The sequence below is a fragment of the Tachypleus tridentatus genome, unplaced genomic scaffold (genome assembly GCF_004210375.1).
Source record: "Tachypleus tridentatus isolate NWPU-2018 unplaced genomic scaffold, ASM421037v1 Hic_cluster_2, whole genome shotgun sequence".
Taxonomy (NCBI): domain Eukaryota; kingdom Metazoa; phylum Arthropoda; class Merostomata; order Xiphosura; family Limulidae; genus Tachypleus; species Tachypleus tridentatus.
In genome coordinates this window covers 47,562,059-47,579,243 of record NW_027467782.1, presented here as the reverse complement: position 1 = coordinate 47,579,243, position 17,185 = coordinate 47,562,059, and the positions used below count along the sequence as shown (strand labels likewise).

The window sequence follows — 17,185 nt, the reverse complement described above, 5'->3', positions numbered from 1 at the left end:
AGTTTAATATCGCGAAGTTGGGGTTAAGAACTCTTAACGTTGTTAGGCTTAGGTTTTTATTTGTTTTGATTGCAGTTTAGCCAAAAAGTTAAACAATGGATTACCTGTGCCGCACTCATTACGGGTATCGAAACCGATTTCCGGTGTTATAAGTTCCTAGACTTACCGCTATGCCACTGGAGGGTTTTTAAGTTTAACCAAATCAAGTATGCAGGAGTCGAGCTTAACAGGTGTAACCATAGCCAAATAAAATATATTCGCAACGTTTCTACTTATATTCAAATAAAATATATTCGCAACGTTTCTACTTGTATTCAAATAAAATATATTCGCAACGTTTCTACTTGTATTCAAATAAAATATATTCGCAACGTTTCTAATTAGGGACGGCTCGCGCAGATAGACCTCGAGTAGTTTTGCACGAAATTCAAAACAAACTGATGTTGTAAAAGTGGCTTACAATTTCTCTGCTTTTTGTGATTAGCCACTTTAGTTGAATTTTAATTTGATATCGTCTAAATAACTATGTAATACAAATTGTAGTTTTGTGTATTATGGATTTCAGACAAACATTATCTCCAGTGACGTCATCCAACACATCCTTTAGCAATGTCACCCTGATTTCACTAGAAATACGGGTCTTTACAATGTGATATACGTCTGACAAAACACACAATTGTTTCAAGTTTCAACAACACCAACTGTCGATAAGAGCTGATAAAGATATATTAAACATGAACAAATCAGGCAGGATCAGACAGAAACGCGCTGGAGAGTACAGAAAACGTCTTATAATTAAACTAGTCCATTCGAGATCGTATAAAACGTCTAATAGTTCCAATCAGAACAATGAGGCACTTCCTAAAGTTTCATTTGAAATTTCGCGTCTTACTTGTCTTATCTATGGGTGTTTTTCCAGCTAACGGTAAGCTAGCATATGTCTTATTTGTGACATTATTACAAGCTCGTATAATATATTGTTTAACGAAACGTGAAATTGTTGATATAAGACTTTATTTGTTTGGAATGAATCTGTGATTAAAATACCTTTAAAATGCTTCAATACTTTATACTGTTTTAATTCTCATCGGTTGATGACGGAAATTAGAACAGGTGATTACGGGAGAGTTGATTGTTTTGTTTTGAATTTCGCACAAAGCTACACGAGGGTTAACTGCTCTAGTCGTCCCTAATTCAACAGTGTAAAACTAGAGGGAAGACAGCTGGTCATCACCAACCACTACCAAATATTGGGCTACATTTTAACCAACGAATAGTGGGATTGACCGAACATTTTGAAGCCCACACGGCTGAAAAAGCGAGCATGTTTGGTGTGACGGGCATTCGAACCCACGAACCTCGGATTGGCTTAACCACCTGGTCATGCTGGGCCTGTGATAGTTATAATACGAAATTATTAACGACAGATGTAGAAAACGTAATATTTAAAATATAGATTTAACAATAATAAAACGTAAAAATGTAATAGTTATAATACGAAATTATTAACGACAGATGTAGAAAACGTAACATTTAAAATGTAGATTTAACAATAATGAAACGTAAAAATGTAATAGTTATAATTCGAAATTATTAACGACAGATGTGGAAAACGTAACATTTAAAATATAGATTTAACAATAATGAAACGTAGAAAATGTAATAGTTATAATACAAATTAAATACTGACAAAACTATAAAATGTAACAATTAAAATATAGATTTAACAAAAAAACGTAGAAAATGTAATTTATTAGAACACTTATTAAATAACGACAAAACATAACAGTTAAAATATAGATTTCACAACAATATTTCGTAACACAAATATTGTTCCTGGATAGTATGTGTTATTTCTTAATTGCTTGTGTTGTTAAAGTACAGAAAATGACCATTATTCCCTTCAAACTTTGCTTTTGTGACCTGGATAATGAAATTTAAAAAATTAACCTATTTTACATGTAAAAACGGGCAAATTTGCACATTTTCATTTACATAAGGTCTGAATAAAACAACATATGAATCAAGATTTACATGTATTTATACTAAAGTTATTCAAACATGTTTAGAAGTGAGTAGTTTTTTGAGATTTGTGACTGTAATGTAAATCACTTTCACGTATCAGCCACCAAATATAGTCCCATCATGTTTTCATTATACGCTCCTTGGTGGCGAAGTTCAAAGTCCAGTTTTTCTTGCTGGAAGCGCTCGTCTTGCTCCTCTGAGTATGCTCCCATGTTCTCCTTGAATTTATCAAGATGAGCGTCAAGGATATGGACTTTCATGGACATCCTGCAACCAATTTTACCACAGTTCTTCACCAGAACTTCAACCAGTTCCACATAATTTTAGGCCTTGTGATTGTCCAAGAAGCCCAGAATCACTGCGACAAAGCTGTCCCAAGCGTTTTATTCCTCCCTACTGAGCTTCTTGGGGAACTCTGTGCACTCCAGGATCTTCTTTATTTGTAGTCCAACGAAGACACCAGTTTAGGGAAAAAGTCTCGAAGGTACCTGAAGACTCCTTTTCAAGAGCTGTGACAAGTTGTTTCATAAGACCCAGTTTTATGTACAATGGTGGGAACAACACCTTCTGGAGGTCCACTAGTGGCTCACACTTAACATTGTGCCTCCCCACAGAGAACTCGGTCAGTCGTGGCCAGTGCTTCCTGTTGTAGTGCACTGCGGTGTCTCTCTGCCCATACGCAAAGATAACAGGGAAACTTGGTAAAACCTCCTTGGAGACCCATCAGGAATGCCACTATTTTGAAGTCTCCGATAACCTCCCAGCCATACTAATCATACTTCAAGACTTCTAGCAAGGTCTTGACGCTGTTGTATGCCTCTTTGAAGTATTTCCGAATGAGCCAGTGGTCGAGAGGGACACTTATTCCCGTTATGGAGCAGCTCAGCTTTGAGGCTATTACAACATTCTAGAAAGTTTGAAAAATTCTATACCAGCGAGTCAGCACAACCTTGAATGTTCTGGAATATGGAAAAATTTCATTATCCACAACACAAAAGAAAAGTTTTAAAAGAAAAATATTAATATTCACATAATTGGAAAACGTAACAATTTAAATATAGACGTGACAATAATGATAACTTACAAAGTGTAATAGTTAGAATAACAATTTAACATTGACAGAACTGGAAAATGTAACAGTTTAAATATAAACTTAACAATAATGATAACTTAGAAAGTGCAATAGTTAGAATAACAACTTAATATTGACAGAACAGGAAAACGTAACAGTTTAAATATAAACTTAACAATAATGATAACTTAGAAAGTGTAATAGTTAGAATAACAATTTAATATTGACAGAACTAGAAAACCTAACAGATAAATATAGACTTAACAATAATGATAATTTGGAAAGTGTAATAGTTGGAATAACAATTTAATATTTACAGAACTATCAAACGTAACAGTTTAAATATAAACTTAACAATAATGATAACTTAGAAAGTGTAATAGTTAGAATAACAATTTAATATTGACAGAACTGGAAAACATAACAGTTTAAATATAGACTTAACAGTAATGATAAGTTAGAAAGTGTGATAGTTGGAATAACAATTTAATATTGACAGAACTAGAAAACGTAACAGTTTAAATATAGACTTAACAATAATGATAACTTAGACAGTGTAATAGTTAGAATAACAATTTAATATTGACAGAACTGGAAAACATAACAGTTTAAATATAGACTTAACAGTAATGATAACTTAGAAAGTGTGATAGTTGGAATAACAATTTAACATTGACAGAACTAGAAAACGTAACAGTTTAAATATAGACTTAACAATAATGATAACTTAGACAGTGTAATAGTTAGAATAACAATTTAATATTGACAGAACTGGAAAACGTCACAGTTTAAATATAGACTTAACAATAATGATAACTTAGAAAGTGTAATAGTTAGAATAACAATTTAATATTGACAGAACTGGAAAATATAACAGTTAAAATATAGACTTAAGAATAATGATAACATAGAAAGTGTAATAGTTAGAATAATAATTTAATATTGACAGAACAGGAAAATATAACAGTTAAAATATAGTCTTAAGAATAATGATAACATAGAAAGTGTAATAGTTAGAATAATAATTTAATATTGACAGAACTGGAAAACGTAACAGTTTAAATATAAACTTAACAATAATGATAACTCAGAAAGTGTAATAGTTAGAATAACAATTTAATATTGACAGAACTAGAAAACGTAAGAGTTTAAATATAGACTTAACAATAATGATAAGTTAGAAAGTGTAATAGTTAGAATAACAATTTAATATTGACAGAACTAGAAAACGTAACAGTTTAAATATAGACTTAGCAATAATTATAACTTAGAAAGTGTAATAGTTAGAATAGCAATTTAATATTGACAGAACTAGAAAACGTAAGAGTTTAAATATAGACTTAACAATAATGATAACTTTGAAAGTGTAATAGTTAGCATAACAATTTAATATTGACAGAACTAGAAAACCTAACAGTTAAATATAGACTTAACAATAATGATAATTTGGAAAGTGTAATAGTTGGAATAACAATTTAATATTTACAGAACTATGAAACGTAAGAGTTTAAATATAGACTTAACAATAATGATAACTTAGAAAGTGTAATAGTTAGAATAACAATTTAATATTGACAGAACTGGAAAACATAACAGTTTACATATAGACTTAACAGTAATGATAACTTAGAAAGTGTTATAGTTGGAATAACAATTTAATATTGACAGAACTAGAAAACGTAACAGTTTAAATTGAGACTATGAAGAATGATAACTCAGACAGTGTAATAGTTAGAATAACAATATAATATCGACAAACAGGAAAACGTAACAGTTTAAATATAGACTTAGCAATAATTATAACTTAGAAAGTGTAATAGTTAGAATAGCAATTTAATATTGACAGAACTAGAAAACGTAAGAGTTTAAATATAGACTTAACAATAATGATAACTTTGAAAGTGTAATAGTTAGCATAACAATTTAATATTGACAGAACTAGAAAACCTAACAGTTAAATATAGACTTAACAATAATGATAATTTGGAAAGTGTAATAGGTGGAATAACAATTTAATATTTACAGAACTATGAAACGTAACAGTTTAAATATAGACTTAACAATAATGATAACTTAGAAAGTGTAATAGTTAGAATAACAATTTAATATTGACAGAACTGGAAAACATAACAGTTTACATATAGACTTAACAGTAATGATAACTTAGAAAGTGTTATAGTTGGAATAACAATTTAATATTGACAGAACTAGAAAACGTAACAGTTTAAATTGAGACTATGAAGAATGATAACTTAGACAGTGTAATAGTTAGAATAACAATATAATATCGACAAACTGGAAAACGTCACAGTTTAAATATAGACTTAACAATAATGATAACTTAGAAAGTGTAATAGTTAGAATAACAATTTAATATTGACAGAACTGGAAAACATAACAGTTTAATTACAGACTTAACAATAATGATATCTTAGAAAGTGTAATAGTTTAAATAACAATTTGATAACGACAAATAAAAAAATGTTTCAATTAAAATATAAATTTAATAATAATGATATTTAGAAATTAAATTTTTGAAATAATATTTCAATAACGATGAAACCAAACGTTTTATGACCGTGAATATTAACTGGATAATAATCAATTTCAGAGAAAGAAGCGCAATAAGTAAAATTTTAGTTTAATTAATATAAAACCCCCAAAAGTAATAATTACAATATTTAATTAATATAAAACCCCCAAAAGTAATAGTTACAATATTTAACTGAGATGAAACTTCCAAAAGTAATAATTGCAATATTTCATTAAGATGAAACCCCCAAATGTAATAGTTACAATATTTAATTAAGATGAAACCCCCAACAATAATAGGTACAATATTGAATTAAGATGAAGCTCACCAAAGTAATAATTGCAATATTTAATTAAGATGAAACCCCCAAAAGTAATAATTGCAATATTTAATTAAGATGAAACCCCCATAATATAATAGTTACAATATTTAATTAAGATGAAACCCCCAAAAGTAATAGTTACAATATTGAATTAAGATGAAGCTCACCAAAGTAATAGTTACAATATTTGATTAAGATGAAACCCACCAAAGTAATAGTTACAATATTCAATTAAGATAAAACCCCCAAATGTAATAGTTACAATATTTAATTAAGATGAAACCCCCAAAAGTAATAGGTACAATATTGAATTAAGATGAAGCTCACCAAAGTAATAGTTACAATATTTGATTAAGATGAAACCCACCAAAGTAATAGTTACAATATTTAATTAAGATAAAACCCCCAAATGTAATAGTTACAATATTTAATTAAGATGAAACCCCCAAAAGTAATAGGTACAATATTGAATTAAGATGAAGCTCACCAAAGTAATAATTGCAATATTTAATTAAAATGAAACCCCCAAAAGTAATAATTGCAATATTTGATTAAGATGAAACCCACCAAAGTAATAGTTACAATATTCAATTAAGATGAAACCCCCAAATATAATAGTTACAATATTTAATTAAGATGAAACCCCCAAAAGTAATAGTTACAATATTGAATTAAGATGAAGCTCACCAAAGTAATAGTTACAATATTTGATTAAGATGAAACCCACCAAAGTAATAGTTACAATATTTAATTTAGATGAAAACCTCCAAAAGTAATAGTTACAATATTTAATTAAGATGAAACCCCCAAAAGTAATAGTTACAATATTTAATTAAGATGAAAACCCCCAAAATTAATAATTACAATATTTAATTAAGATGAAACCACCAAAAGTAATAGTTACAATGTTGATTTGATAATAATGAAACTTTGATGAAAATCTAGGAAATAAAATAGTTAAAATATTCAAATAATTTTTGGTGGTCCCCTAAACTTTAATGCATTATAAGATAAACAGTCAAATACTTCTGTTTTTGCCTGTGAAGAGTAGCTCAAGACCTGTTGACTATCTGCCTCTTCTCTTGTGTGTCAGTTCAGATTTAAGGATGGTATGTACAATTAATTTCTGTGAGTTGTTATAAGGAATATACACCTGGATTTTTGAAGTCACGGTACGACGGCGTTTAGTCTTAGTGAAGTGGGTGGCCTAACAGGTTGGTGTTTCATCTTACCAAAGCAGGTGGTTGTAAAGGATGGAGTTTAGTCTTACTAAAGTAAATAGTTGTAAATGATGGAGTTTAGTCTTACTAAAGTAGGTGGTTGTAAAGGATGGAGTTTAGTCTTACTAAAGTAAATAGTTGTAAATGATAGAGTTTAGTCTTACTAAAGTAGGTGGTTGTAAAGGATGGAGTTTAGTCTTACTAAAGTAAATAGTTGTAAATGATGGAGTTTAGTCTTACTAAAGTAGGTGGTTGTAAAGGATGGAGTTTAGTCTTACTAAAGTAGGTGGTTGTAAAGAATGGAGTTTAGTCTTAGTATAGTAAGTAGTTGTAAAGGATGGAGTTTAGTCTTACTAAAGTAACTAGCTGTAAGGATGGAGTTTAGTCTTACTAAAGTAGGTGGTTGTAAAGAATGGAGTTTAGTCTTAGTATAGTAAGTAGCTGTAAAGGATGGAGTTTAGTCTTACCAAAGTAAGTAGTTGTAAAGGATGGAGTTTAGTCTTAGTATAGTAAGTAGTTGTGAAGGATGGAGTTCAGTCTTACCAAAGTAAGTAGTTGTAAAGGATGGAGTTTAGTCTTAGTATAGTAAGTAGTTGTGAAGGATGGAGTTTAGTCTTACTAAAGTAACTAGCTGTAAAGGATGGAGTTTAGTCTTACTAAAGTAGGTGGTTGTAAAGAATGGAGTTTAGTCTTAGTATAGTAAGTAGTTGTAAAGGATGGAGTTTAGTCTTACTAAAGTAACTAGCTGTAAAGGATGGAGTTTAGTCTTACTAAAGTAGGTGGTTGTAAAGAATGGAGTTTAGTCTTAGTATAGTAAGTAGCTGTAAAGGATGGAGTTTAGTCTTACCAAAGTAAGTAGTTGTAAAGGATGGAGTTTAGTCTTAGTATAGTAAGTAGTTGTAAAGGATGGAGTTTAGTCTTACTAAAGTAACTAGCTGTAAAGGATGGAGTTTAGTCTTACTAAAGTAGGTGGTTGTAAGAATGGAGTTTAGTCTTAGTATAGTAAGTAGCTGTAAGGATGGAGTTTAGTCTTACCAAAGTAAGTAGTTGTAAGGATGGAGTTTAGTCTTAGTATAGTAAGTAGTTGTGAAGGATGGAGTTTAGTCTTACTAAAGTAACTAGCTGTAAAGGATGGAGTTTAGTCTTACTAAAGTAGGTGGTTGTAAAGGATGGAGTTTAGTCTTACTAAAGTAAATAGTTGTAAATGATGGAGTTTAGTCTTACTAAAGTAAATGGTTGTAAAGGATGGAGTTTAGTCTTACCAAAGTAAGTGGTTGTAAAGGATGGAGTTTAGTCTTACCAAAGTAGGTGGTTGTAAAGGATGGAGTTTAGTCTTACTAAAGTAAGTAGTTGTAAAGGATGGAGTTTAGTCTTACTAAAGTAGGTGGTTGTAAAGGATGGAGTTTAGTCTTACTAAAGTAGGTGGTTGTAAAGAATGGAGTTTAGTCTTACTAAAGTAGGTGGTTGTAAAGAATGGAGTTTAGTCTTACTAAAGTAGGTGGTTGTAAAGAATGGAGTTTAGTCTTAGTATAGTAAGTAGTTGTGAAGGATGGAGTTTAGTCTTACTAAAGTAAGTAGCTGTAAAGGATGGAGTTTAGTCTTACTAAAGTAGGTGGTTGTAAAGAATGGAGTTTAGTCTTAGTATAGTAAGTAGCTGTAAAGGATGGAGTTAGTCTTACTAAAGTAGGTGGTTGTAAAGGATGGAGTTTAGTCTTACTAAGGTAGGTGGTTGTAAAGAATGGAGTTTAGCCTTAGTATAGTAAGTAGTTGTAAAGGAAGGAGTTTAGTCTTACTAAAGTAAGTAGCTGTAAAGGATGGAGTTTAGTCTTACTAAAGTAGGTGGTTGTAAAGGATGGAATTTAGTCTTACTAAAGTAGGTGGTTGTAAAGGATGGAGTTTAGTCTTAGTATAGTAGGTGGTTGTAAAGGAAGGAGTTTAGTCTTACTAAAGTAAGTAGTTGTAAAGGATGGAGTTTAGTCTTACTAAAGTAAGTAGCTGTAAAGGATGGAGTTTAGTCTTACTAAGGTAGGTGGTTGTAAAGGATGGAGTTTAGTCTTACTAAAGTAAGTAGCTGTAAAGGATGGAGTTTAGTCTTACTAAGGTAGGTGGTTGTAAAGGAAGGAGTTTAGTCTTACTAAAGTAAGTACCTGTAAAGGATGGAGTTTAGTCTTACTAAAGTAAGTAGTTGTAAAGAATGGAGTTTAGTCTTACTAAAGTAAGTGGTTGTAAAGGAAGGAGTTTAGTCTTACTAAAGTAAGTAGCTGTAAAGGATGGAGTTTAGTCTTACTAAAGTAGGTGGTTGTAAAGGATGGAGTTTAGTCTTACTAAAGTAAGTGGTTGTAAAGGAAGGAGTTTAGTCTTACTAAAGTAGGTGGTTGTAAAGGAAGGAGTTTAGTCTTACTAAAGTAAGTGGTTGTAAAGGAAGGAGTTTAGTCTTACTAAAGTAGGTGGTTGTAAAGGATGGAGTTTAGTCTTACTAAAGTAGGTGGTTGTAAAGGAAGGAGTTTAGTCTTACTAAAGTAAGTAGTTGTAAAGGATGGAGTTTAGTCTTACTAAAGTTAGTAGCTGTAAAGGATGGAGTTTAGTCTTACTAAGGTAAGTAGCTGTAAAGGATGGAGTTTAGTCTTACTAAAGTAAGTAGCTGTAAAGGATGGAGTTTAGTCTTACTAAGGTAGGTGGTTGTAAAGAATGGAGTTTAGTCTTACCAAAGTAAGTAGTTGTAAAGGATGGAGTTTAGTCTTAGTATAGTAAGTAGTTGTGAAAGATGGAGTTTAGTCTTACTAAAGTAACTAGCTGTAAAGGATGGAGTTTAGTCTTACTAAAGTAGGTGGTTGTAAAGAATGGAGTTTAGTCTTAGCATAGTAAGTAGTTGTAAAGGATGGAGTTTAGTCTTACTAAAGTAACTAGCTGTAAAGGATGGAGTTTAGTCTTACTAAAGTAGGTGGTTGTAAAGAATGGAGTTTAGTCTTAGTATAGTAAGTAGCTGTAAAGGATGGAGTTTAGTCTTACCAAAGTAAGTAGTTGTAAAGGATGGAGTTTAGTCTTAGTATAGTAAGTAGTTGTAAGGATGGAGTTTAGTCTTACTAAAGTAACTAGCTGTAAAGGATGGAGTTTAGTCTTACTAAAGTAGGTGGTTGTAAAGAATGGAGTTTAGTCTTAGTATAGTAAGTAGCTGTAAGGATGGAGTTTAGTCTTACCAAAGTAAGTAGTTGTAAAGGATGGAGTTTAGTCTTAGTATAGTAAGTAGTTGTGAAGGATGGAGTTTAGTCTTACTAAAGTAACTAGCTGTAAAGGATGGAGTTTAGTCTTACTAAAGTAGGTGGTTGTAAAGGATGGAGGTTAGTCTTACTAAAGTAAATAGTTGTAAATGATGGAGTTTAGTCTTACTAAAGTAGGTGGTTGTAAAGGATGGAGTTTAGTCTTACCAAAGTAAGTGGTTGTAAAGGATGGAGTTTAGTCTTACCAAAGTAGGTGGTTGTAAAGGATTGAGTTTAGTCTTACTAAAGTAAGTAGTTGTAAAGGATGGAGTTTTGTCTTACTAAAGTAGGTGGTTGTAAAGGATGGAGTTTAGTCTTACTAAAGTAGGTGGTTGTAAAGAATGGAGTTTAGTCTTACTAAAGTAGGTGGTTGTAAAGAATGGAGTTTAGTCTTAGTATAGTAAGTAGTTGTGAAGGATGTAGTTCAGTCTTACCAAAGTAAGTAGTTGTAAAGGATGGAGTTTAGTCTTAGTATAGTAAGTAGTTGTGAAGGATGGAGTTTAGTCTTACTAAAGTAACTAGCTGTAAAGGATGGAGTTTAGTCTTACTAAAGTAGGTGGTTGTAAGAATGGAGTTTAGTCTTAGTATAGTAAGTAGTTGTAAAGGATGGAGTTTAGTCTTACTAAAGTAACTAGCTGTAAAGGATGGAGTTTAGTCTTACTAAAGTAGGTGGTTGTAAAGAATGGAGTTTAGTCTTAGTATAGTAAGTAGCTGTAAAGGATGGAGTTTAGTCTTACCAAAGTAAGTAGTTGTAAAGGATGGAGTTTAGTCTTAGTATAGTAAGTAGTTGTAAAGGATGGAGTTTAGTCTTACTAAAGTAACTAGCTGTAAGGATGGAGTTTAGTCTTACTAAAGTAGGTGGTTGTAAGAATGGAGTTTAGTCTTAGTATAGTAAAGTAGCTGTAAGGATGGAGTTTAGTCTTACCAAAGTAAGTAGTTGTAAAGGATGGAGTTTAGTCTTAGTATAGTAAGTAGTTGTGAAGGATGGAGTTTAGTCTTACTAAAGTAACTAGCTGTAAAGGATGGAGTTTAGTCTTACTAAAGTAGGTGGTTGTAAAGGATGGAGTTTAGTCTTACTAAAGTAAATAGTTGTAAATGATGGAGTTTAGTCTTACTAAAGTAGGTGGTTGTAAAGGGTGGAGTTTAGTCTTACCAAAGTAAGTGGTTGTAAAGGATGGAGTTTAGTCTTACCAAAGTAGGTGGTTGTAAAGGATGGAGTTTAGTCTTACTAAAGTAAGTAGTTGTAAAGGATGGAGTTTAGTCTTACTAAAGTAGGTGGTTGTAAAGGATGGAGTTTAGTCTTACTAAAGTAAGTAGTTGTAAAGGATGGAGTTTAGTCTTACTAAAGTAGGTGGTTGTAAAGGATGGAGTTTAGTCTTACCAAAGTAAGTAGTTGAAAGGATGGAGTTTAGTCTTAGTATAGTAAGTAGTTGTGAAGGATGGAGTTCAGTCTTACCAAAGTAAGTAGTTGTAAAGGATGGAGTTTAGTCTTAGTATAGTAAGTAGTTGTGAAGGATGGAGTTTAGTCTTACTAAAGTAACTAGCTGTAAAGGATGGAGTTTAGTCTTACTAAAGTAGGTGGTTGTAAAGAATGGAGTTTAGTCTTAGTATAGTAAGTAGTTGTAAAGGATGGAGTTTAGTCTTACTAAAGTAACTAGCTGTAAAGGATGGAGTTTATCTTACTAAAGTAGGTGGTTGTAAAGAATGGAGTTTAGTCTTAGTATAGTAAGTAGCTGTAAAGGATGGAGTTTAGTCTTACCAAAGTAAGTAGTTGTAAGGATGGAGTTTAGTCTTAGTATAGTAAGTAGTTGTAAGGATGGAGTTTAGTCTTACTAAAGTAACTAGCTGTAAGGATGGAGTTTAGTCTTACTAAAGTAGGTGGTTGTAAAGAATGGAGTTTAGTCTTAGTATAGTAAGTAGCTGTAAAGGATGGAGTTTAGTCTTACCAAAGTAAGTAGTTGTAAAGGATGGAGTTTAGTCTTAGTATAGTAAGTAGTTGTGAAGGATGGAGTTTAGTCTTACTAAAGTAACTAGCTGTAAAGGATGGAGTTTAGTCTTACTAAAGTAGGTGGTTGTAAAGGATGGAGTTTAGTCTTACTAAAGTAAATAGTTGTAAATGATGGAGTTTAGTCTTACTAAAGTAGGTGGTTGTAAAGGATGGAGTTTAGTCTTACCAAAGTAAGTGGTTGTAAAGGATGGAGTTTAGTCTTACTAAAGTAAGTAGTTGTAAAGGATGGAGTTTAGTCTTACTAAAGTAGGTGGTTGTAAAGGATGGAGTTTAGTCTTACTAAAGTAGGTGGTTGTAAAGAATGGAGTTTAGTCTTACTAAAGTAGGTGGTTGTAAAGAATGGAGTTTAGTCTTACTAAAGTAGGTGGTTGTAAAGAATGGAGTTTAGTCTTAGTATAGTAAGTAGTTGTGAAGGATGGAGTTTAGTCTTACTAAAGTAAGTAGCTGTAAAGGATGGAGTTTAGTCTTACTAAAGTAGGTGGTTGTAAAGAATGGAGTTTAGTCTTAGTATAGTAAGTAGCTGTAAAGGATGGAGTTAGTCTTACTAAAGTTAGTGGTTGTAAAGGATGGAGTTTAGTCTTACTAAGGTAGGTGGTTGTAAAGAATGGAGTTTAGTCTTAGTATAGTAAGTAGTTGTAAAGGAAGGAGTTTAGTCTTACTAAAGTAAGTAGCTGTAAAGGATGGAGTTTAGTCTTACTAAAGTAGGTGGTTGTAAAGGATGGAATTTAGTCTTACTAAAGTAGGTGGTTGTAAAGGATGGAGTTTAGTCTTAGTATAGTAGGTGGTTGTAAAGGAAGGAGTTTAGTCTTACTAAAGTAAGTAGTTGTAAAGGATGGAGTTTAGTCTTACTAAAGTAAGTAGCTGTAAAGGATGGAGTTTAGTCTTACTAAGGTAGGTGGTTGTAAAGGAAGGAGTTTAGTCTTACTAAAGTAAGTAGCTGTAAAGGATGGAGTTTAGTCTTACTAAAGTAAGTAGTTGTAAAGAATGGAGTTTAGTCTTACTAAAGTAAGTGGTTGTAAAGGAAGGAGTTTAGTCTTACTAAAGTAAGTAGCTGTAAAGGATGGAGTTTAGTCTTACTAAAGTAGGTGGTTGTAAGGGATGGAGTTTAGTCTTACTAAAGTAAGTGGTTGTAAAGGAAGGAGTTTAGTCTTACTAAAGTAGGTGGTTGTAAAGGAAGGAGTTTAGTCTTACTAAAGTAAGTGGTTGTAAAGGAAGGAGTTTAGTCTTACTAAAGTAGGTGGTTGTAAAGGATGGAGTTTAGTCTTACTAAAGTAGGTGGTTGTAAAGGAAGGAGTTTAGTCTTACTAAAGTTAGTAGCTGTAAAGGATGGAGTTTAGTCTTACTAAGGTAAGTAGCTGTAAAGGATGGAGTTTAGTCTTACTAAAGTAAGTAGCTGTAAAGGATGGAGTTTAGTCTTACTAAGGTAGGTGGTTGTAAAGAATGGAGTTTAGTCTTACCAAAGTAAGTAGTTGTAAAGGATGGAGTTTAGTCTTAGTATAGTAAGTAGTTGTGAAGGATGGAGTTTAGTCTTACTAAAGTAACTAGCTGTAAAGGATGGAGTTTAGTCTTACTAAAGTAGGTGGTTGTAAAGAATGGAGTTTAGTCTTAGCATAGTAAGTAGTTGTAAAGGATGGAGTTTAGTCTTACTAAAGTAACTAGCTGTAAAGGATGGAGTTTAGTCTTACTAAAGTAGGTGGTTGTAAAGAATGGAGTTTAGTCTTAGTATAGTAAGTAGCTGTAAAGGATGGAGTTTAGTCTTACCAAAGTAAGTAGTTGTAAAGGATGGAGTTTAGTCTTAGTATAGTAAGTAGTTGTAAAGGATGGAGTTTAGTCTTACTAAAGTAACTAGCTGTAAAGGATGGAGTTTAGTCTTACTAAAGTAGGTGGTTGTAAAGAATGGAGTTTAGTCTTAGTATAGTAAGTAGTTGTAAAGGATGGAGTTTAGTCTTACCAAAGTAAGTAGTTGTAAAGGATGGAGTTTAGTCTTAGTATAGTAAGTAGTTGTGAAGGATGGAGTTTAGTCTTACTAAAGTAACTAGCTGTAAAGGATGGAGTTTAGTCTTACTAAAGTAGGTGGTTGTAAAGGATGGAGTTTAGTCTTACTAAAGTAAATAGTTGTAAATGATGGAGTTTAGTCTTACTAAAGTAGGTGGTTGTAAAGGATGGAGTTTAGTCTTACCAAAGTAAGTGGTTGTAAAGGATGGAGTTTAGTCTTACCAAAGTAGGTGGTTGTAAAGGATGGAGTTTAGTCTTACTAAAGTAAGTAGTTGTAAGGATGGAGTTTAGTCTTACTAAAGTAGGTGGTTGTAAGGATGGAGTTTAGTCTTACTAAAGTAGGTGGTTGTAAAGAATGGAGTTTAGTCTTACTAAAGTAGGTGGTTGTAAAGAATGGAGTTTAGTCTTACTAAAGTAGGTGGTTGTAAAGAATGGAGTTTAGTCTTAGTATAGTAAGTAGTTGTGAAGGATGGAGTTTAGTCTTAGTATAGTAAGTAGCTGTAAAGGATGGAGTTTAGTCTTACTAAAGTAGGTGGTTGTAAAGAATGGAGTTTAGTCTTAGTATAGTAAGTAGCTGTAAAGGATGGAGTTTAGTCTTACTAAAGTAGGTGGTTGTAAAGGATGGAGTTTAGTCTTACTAAGGTAGGTGGTTGTAAAGAATGGAGTTTAGTCTTAGTATAGTAAGTAGTTGTAAGGAAGGAGTTTAGTCTTACTAAAGTAAGTAGCTGTAAAGGATGGAGTTTAGTCTTACTAAAGTAGGTGGTTGTAAAGGATGGAATTTAGTCTTACTAAAGTAGGTGGTTGTAAAGGATGGAGTTTAGTCTTAGTATAGTAGGTGGTTGTAAAGGAAGGAGTTTTGTCTTACTAAAGTAAGTAGTTGTAAAGGATGGAGTTTAGTCTTACTAAAGTAAGTAGCTGTAAAGGATGGAGTTTAGTCTTACTAAGGTAGGTGGTTGTAAAGGATGGAGTTTAGTCTTACTAAAGTAAGTAGCTGTAAAGGATGGAGTTTAGTCTTACTAAGGTAGGTGGTTGTAAAGGAAGGAGTTTAGTCTTACTAAAGTAAGTAGCTGTAAAGGATGGAGTTTAATCTTACTAAAGTAAGTAGTTGTAAAGAATGGAGTTTAGTCTTACTAAAGTAAGTGGTTGTAAAGGAAGGAGTTTAGTCTTACTAAAGTAAGTAGCTGTAAAGGATGGAGTTTAGTCTTACTAAAGTAGGTGGTTGTAAAGGATGGAGTTTAGTCTTAGTATAGTAAGTAGTTGTGAAGGATGGAGTTTAGTCTTAGTATAGTAAGTAGTTGTGAAGGATGGAGTTTAGTCTTACTAAGGTAGGTGGTTGTAAAGGATGGAGTTTAGTCTTACTAAAGTAAGTAGCTGTAAAGGATGGAGTTTAGTCTTACTAAGGTAGGTGGTTGTAAAGGAAGGAGTTTAGTCTTACTAAAGTAAGTAGCTGTAAAGGATGGAGTTTAGTCTTACTAAAGTAAGTAGTTGTAAAGAATGGAGTTTAGTCTTACTAAAGTAAGTAGCTGTAAAGGATGGAGTTTAGTCTTACTAAGGTAGGTGGTTGTAAAGGATGGAGTTTAGTCTTACTAAAGTAAGTAGCTGTAAAGGATGGAGTTTAGTCTTACTAAGGTAGGTGGTTGTAAAGGAAGGAGTTTAGTCTTACTAAAGTAAGTAGCTGTAAAGGATGGAGTTTAATCTTACTAAAGTAAGTAGTTGTAAAGAATGGAGTTTAGTCTTACTAAAGTAAGTGGTTGTAAAGGAAGGAGTTTAGTCTTACTAAAGTAAGTAGCTGTAAAGGATGGAGTTTAGTCTTACTAAAGTAGGTGGTTGTAAAGGATGGAGTTTAGTCTTAGTATAGTAAGTAGTTGTGAAGGATGGAGTTTAGTCTTAGTATAGTAAGTAGTTGTGAAGGATGGAGTTTAGTCTTACTAAGGTAGGTGGTTGTAAAGGATGGAGTTTAGTCTTACTAAAGTAAGTAGCTGTAAAGGATGGAGTTTAGTCTTACTAAAGGTAGGTGGTTTGTAAGGAAGGAGTTTAGTCTTACTAAAGTAAGTAGCTGTAAAGGATGGAGTTTAGTCTTACTAAAGTAAGTAGTTGTAAAGAATGGAGTTTAGTCTTACTAAAGTAAGTGGTTGTAAAGGAAGGAGTTTAGTCTTACTAAAGTAAGTAGTTGTGAAGGATGGAGTTTAGTCTTAGTATAGTAAGTAGTTGTGAAGGATGGAGTTTAGTCTTAGTATAGTAAGTAGTTGTGAAGGATGGAGTTTAGTCTTAGTATAGTAAGTAGTTGTGAAGGATGGAGTTTAGTCTTAGTATAGTAAGTAGTTGTGAAGGATAGAGTTTAGTCTTACTAAAGTAAGTAGCTGTAAAGTATGGAGTTTAGTCTTACTAAAGTAGGTTGTTGTAAAGAATGGAGTTTAGTCTTAGTATAGTAAGTAGTTGTAAAGAATGGAGTTTAGTCTTAGTATAGTAAGTAGTTGTAAAGAATGGAGTTTAGTCTTAGTATAGTAAGTAGTTGTGAAGGATGGAGTTTAGTCTTAGTATAGTAAGTAGTTGTAAAGAATGGAGTTTAGTCTTAGTATAGTAAGCAGTTGTAAAGAATGGAGTTTAGTCTTAGTATAGTAAGTAGTTGTAAAGAATGGAGTTTAGTCTTAGTATAGTAAGTAGTTGTAAAGAATGGAGTTTAGTCTTAGTATAGTAAGTAGTTGTGAAGGATGGAGTTTAGTCTTACCAAAGTAGGTGGTTGTAAAGGATGG

The 17,185-nt window shown here is 32.2% G+C and overlaps 1 protein-coding gene across 1 annotated transcript in view; it reads left to right on the top strand.

Annotated features, from left to right (window-relative positions):
• The first annotated feature begins 733 nt into the window (after positions 1 to 733).
• LOC143242921 (uncharacterized) overlaps positions 734 to 17,185 on the top strand; it is a 43,804-nt gene continuing 27,352 nt past the window's right edge. The window contains exon 1 of the mRNA XM_076486532.1: positions 734 to 925. Within this exon, the coding sequence (XP_076342647.1) occupies positions 850 to 925 (76 nt within the window). The 5' untranslated portion in view covers positions 734 to 849. The remainder of the gene's footprint in view (positions 926 to 17,185) is intronic.